The 5324-nt window shown below is 34.9% G+C and overlaps 1 protein-coding gene across 1 annotated transcript; it reads left to right on the top strand.

Annotated features, from left to right (window-relative positions):
- Window positions 1–3448: 3448 nt before the first annotated feature.
- Window positions 3449–4393, top strand: LOC105995087 (olfactory receptor 478-like). Its single transcript, XM_013028754.1, has one exon. The coding sequence runs from the start codon at window positions 3449–3451 to the stop codon at window positions 4391–4393; it is 945 nt and encodes a 314-aa protein (XP_012884208.1).
- Window positions 4394–5324: the final 931 nt, after the last annotated feature.

The following is a 5324-nucleotide window of genomic DNA, read 5'->3' as shown; positions in this document are numbered from 1 at the left end:
ATATTATGCAGCCATTAGAAATGACAAAATAATGGCATTTGCAGGGAAATGGATGGAGCTAGAAGGAATCATGTTGAGCGAGGTAAGCCAAGAGCAAAGAGGCAAACGGTACATGGTCTTCCTGATAAGTGGATGCTAAATCCAAAAAGTTAGGTGATATGATAAAACTAACAGGACTTAAGAAACAAAGAACTCCCACTCATCTGGTCGAATCACTACTAAATATCCCCATGCTGCTGATCACATGTATGGTGTATATGTGTACACCATTATATGTTATAGACTGTGATAGACAATTTGCTCCAGGAAAGTTAGAATGAACTTGTTACTTTAAATGAGCATCATTATTCCACAATACTGTGAAATTCGGGAAATTATGTAATCACTTAATCACAATCAAAAAAAAGAACCTTGGGGAAGGTAGGGAGGGAAGGGATGGTAGGGGGAAAACAATGGAGAGGGTAACAATGTTCAATAGGAAGTGTACTCATTACCTCACTCAAGTAACTGTAACCCTCTGTATAGTATCTTTACAATAAAAAAAATTAAGACAAACACACACAAAAAGAAACTGTGGTATATATACACAGTGGAATTTCTTTTATATGTTAATTTTCTAGTAGTATAGTTTTTTACTGATCCATTTATAACTAATTGACAGATTTTATTATTTTGTGTGCAATTAATTTTTATACAGACTTTCTAAGGCAAAGAAAAATTATCTTTTCTTTGATTTGTCACCTTTTTCTAGAATACTTATTAAAGGAAAGTAAAATTTTATATTCAATCAGTATGCCTTTAACTTCTCTCTAATACTGTTCAGCATTTTGTTCTTTACTATCCAAGTCTTGCCCATTGCATTGAGCAGCAGTGCCCATGCACTTAGTCCCAGTGTCAGAATTTCTTATGATACAGTGTGTTCTTGTTTAATTTTGCTTTTTAAGCTAGAAAACACAATCATTGCCAATCTTAAATATTTAACTACTGTAGCCATTCAGTGGTGACTCATGCCTGTAATTCTAACTACTCTGGAGGCTGAGATATGACGGTCAAGGTTCTAAATTAGCCCAGGAAGGAAAGTCCATGAGACCCTTATTGCTAATTAACCACCAAAAAGCCAGAAAAGAAGCTGTGACTCAAGAGGTAAAGCCCTCTCCTTGAGCATAAGGGCTCAGAAACAGTGCTCAGGCCCTCAGGTAAAGCCTCAGGACTGAAACAACAACAACAACAACAACAAAATAATTAACTTCTCTGATAGGTGATTAAATAGAATGATTCAGTAATCCAATTCTTCTTCTTTTTTTGCAGGGGGGGTCCGGTTGTGGGGCCTGAACTCGTGGCCTGAACTCTGGTCCCGAGAACATGTATTTAGCTATGAGGTCATTGTAATAGTGTACTCCAAATCATTATGAAAGGAATGTGACTAATACATGAAGGAAAAAGAAATTACACTTGAGGATTGACAGACTCCTTGAAGATTACTTTTGTTTATGTGAAATAAACTGCTCATTATTCACTGGAGAATATGATACTGATTACTAGTATATTTGATCTCATGTGTGAATCTCTACTCTTCTGATGTTTACTACCTAAGTCAAATAATAAAAGGTAGAGGAGCTATTATATAATCATAATACCTTCATGGGTTGTTTTTACTGTAAGATGAATGAATTCTTATTCCAAGAGGTAAGGTTGAGTTCTGTGAGCTATTTTTTGTTTCCATCTTGCACCAGAGAAAAATCACAATCTGAAAATTTATCTAATTTATATGCACTAGCTGAGAATCAGAAATGGTCAAATCAAACTATCTACTACATAAAAAGAGACTTTAACTGAGACAACACATTTTTATAGGAAAATTAATGAAAATAAATGACAGTTTAAAAAAATAATTTTAAATAAGAATTTTATTTAAAAATAATTCAGTATTCCATTATTTCTTTTTCATCTACCCATATTACTAGAATCTCAGATAGAATTTAACCACACCTAAATTTAGCCTTCAGCCTCAATGCTAATGCATTCACTAGTTTTCAAAGGCTTTTAGGGATTAATCTTTATAAATATGTTGTAGAAAAACTTGCTTTGCTTATCGCTTGATTCTCTACTACTATAAACATGTTGGTCACAGTGAATGCTATAAATCCAAAATATTGGTTGATGAAATTTGAACTAACCTCTAGCTTGATACACCTAGTTAAACTGTTCAACTCTGAATGCTGAAACTTGATTTCCCATTGTACTATTGAAGATAATATTACTTAACACTCTGATACACCAATTAGAAAATATTTTTGCATTTAAAAATAGATCTTGTTAGAGAAAGTAAACCTTGAGAATCAGGTCCTAAGTATTAGTCACATAATATTTTGCAGAATAATTATGTTGGCATTTGAGATGATATGAGAAAGCAAATGCAAATATTAAAAATACTTCATAAATTTACAATTAGTAAGTTCATTTATAACTTTAATGTGAATTCCTTCCATTTCTTCCTTTCCTATTAAGACAATGTATTTCCCATTTTAAAATTGGTCTTTTTCACATAGTGTCTTGTGAGAATCACTATTGTATTGTTTTCCCTGAGGGAAAGTGGGAGAAAATGAGGGAGAGGATAACACTGTTTGAAAAGAAATGTACTAACTGCCTTACTTATGTAACTTTAACCACTCTGTACATCACATTTACAGTAAAAAAAAAACTGGTCTTCAAGTAAGACCTATTTTTACTGATGGACTTTGAAAACTATGTGGCTAAGGAAGCACTTCTTTTATAAATGAACAGATAGATGAAAAACTATCCCTATATCCCCGACTTACAAGTGTGTTCACCTTGATTGTAATGATTATTTAGTTCATTATTTCATTATTTAGTTCATTATTTCATTAACATTATGGTTACTGAAGAAATGGGCTGAGCTCAACCTGCTGGAGGTTCATATACTGTTTCTAGTACTTGCTATGAAACCTTAGAGAAGTTTATTACCATTTGTTCAATATGAAAAGAAAATATAAAAGTACTTAGATTATAGTTTCCTGGAAAATAAAAAGAACTAAATATTAAAATTTAAATCCTCTGGGTATTAACTTAATAAGCAATTGATAAATGTTATCTTATATTGCAGTCATTACACATTTTTAATTAACTTCAAATCTATTTTGTCATTTTGATCATTCTCTTATTTATAAATATTAGGATTAAAGCTCTGTATATCCATTGTAGCATATATCAAGTTCCAAAGAGATGCTATTTGAAGCTAATTTTAATGTTTCTACTTTAAAAATATTTTAAAAATAGACTCATTAGGTATAAAAGTTTAGACTGAAACTTCAGGGTAAAAGTGTAATTAATATATTTGCCTGTGCTAATCAAAATGTAACTACATATTTATGGCACATTCATATCAGCTTTTCATCACAGCTGTGTCTGGCAGCAGTTCCTCACTCTGATGGATTCCCTGGTGGATAGGAACCACACTGCAGTGACAGAGTTCATTCTATTGGGCTTAACACAAGATCCAGTCCTTCGAGTCATCCTCTTCACCATCATTCTGTGCATCTACCTGGTGACGGTATCTGGCAATCTCTGCACAATTCTCCTTATCAGATTTTCTTCTCTGGTCCATCATCCCATGTACTTTTTTCTCAGCCATTTAGCCTTTGTTGACATAGTCTTGTCATCTTCTGTCACACCCAACATGCTGGTTACTTTCCTAGTGGACAAAAATACCATCTCTTACCATGGATGTGCTTTCCAGCTTGGCTCAGCCGCTTTCTTTGGGGCAACTGAGTATTTCCTTCTGGCTGCAATGGCTTATGATCGCTTCATGGCTATTTGTAACCCACTGTTGTATTCAACCAAAATGTCCACCCAAGTCTGTGTGCAGTTAATCATGATGGCTTATGTAGGTGGTTTAATCAATGGTTGCACTTTCAATCTTGGTGTCTATGTTTTACCTTTCTGTGGACCTAATAATGTCAACCATTTCTACTGTGACTTTTCTCCTTTAGTTGAACTGTCCTGTTCTGATGTCAGTGTCATCACAGTTGTTGCCTCAAGTATTGTTGGCTCCTTGATTCTGTTCACAGGGCTGGTCGTAGTCTTTTCATATGTGTACATCGTCATCACCATCCTGAAGATGTGCTCCACTGAGGGCCGCCACAAGGCCTTCTCCACCTGCAGCTCCCACCTCAGTGCAGTCACTCTGTACTATGGGACCACTACATTCATTTATGTGATGCCAAAGTCCATGTACTCTACTGACCAGAACAAGGTGATATCTGTGTTCTATATGGTGGTGATCCCCATGTTGAACCCACTCATCTACACTCTCAGGAACAAGGATATTAAGGAGGCCCTGAAAAGACACATGGGCAGAAAAATTTTTTCTTAGTTTCTATTAGTTCATAATACTGTGTATTGTGAAAACATTTAATTCAAATGATAGTAATTCTCTGTTTCCTATGTTTAATAACTAAATTCTAGTGTAGATCATGTTAGTAAATGTGCAGGGTGAATTTTCAGATATTGATTAGTATGTCGCAGGTTAATAATGTGTTATCTTTAATAAGATTAATTTGCAAACAAATCAAAGAAAGGTTGGACAAATGGGATTGCATGAAGTTGCAGAGCTTCTGCATGGCAAAGGACATAGCTAGCAAGATCAATAGAAAGCCCACAGATTGGGAGAAGATCTTCACTAGCCATACAACAGACAAGGGTCTCATATCTAAAATATACTTGGAACTCAAAAAATTAAATCACCCAACAAAAAACCGTCAAAGAAATAACTGTTCAATAAATAACTGGGCAAATGACTTAAAGAGAAACTTCTCTGAAGAAGAAAGAAGGATGGTCAATACACACATGAAGAAATGCTCAACTTCCCTAGCCATAAAAGAAATGCAAATCAAAACAACATTGAGATACCACTTCACCCCAGTTAGAATGGCAAAAATTAAGAACTCTACTAACAACAGATGCTGGAGGGGATGTGGACAGAAGGGAACCTTACTTCATTGTTGGTGGGAGTGTAAACTTGTTCAAAAGTAATATGGAGGTTCCTCAAAAGACTCCACATAGAACTCCCCTATTACCCAGCAATCCCACTTTTGGGCATTTACCCAAATGTTTACAAAAAGACCACACTAAAGCTACCACCACAACTATGTTTATTGCAGCATTATTTACCATAGCTAAGATCTGGAACCAACCCAGATGCCCTTCAGTAGATGAATGGATCAAGAAAATGTGGTATATATACACAATGGAATTCTATGCCTCCATCAGAAAGAATGACATTGCCCCATTTGTTAGGAAATGGA

Source organism: Dipodomys ordii, unplaced genomic scaffold (genome assembly GCF_000151885.1).
Source record: "Dipodomys ordii isolate 6190 unplaced genomic scaffold, Dord_2.0 Scaffold113, whole genome shotgun sequence".
Lineage (NCBI taxonomy): Eukaryota > Metazoa > Chordata > Mammalia > Rodentia > Heteromyidae > Dipodomys > Dipodomys ordii.
The sequence above is the reverse complement of the archived record's forward strand: the minus strand, read 5'-3'. Positions and strand labels throughout refer to the sequence as shown.

Coding starts and splice junctions, on each gene's coding strand:
- LOC105995087 (XM_013028754.1), top strand. CDS start 3,449: ATGGATTCCCTGGTGGATAGGAACCACACTGCAGTGACAGAGTTCATT.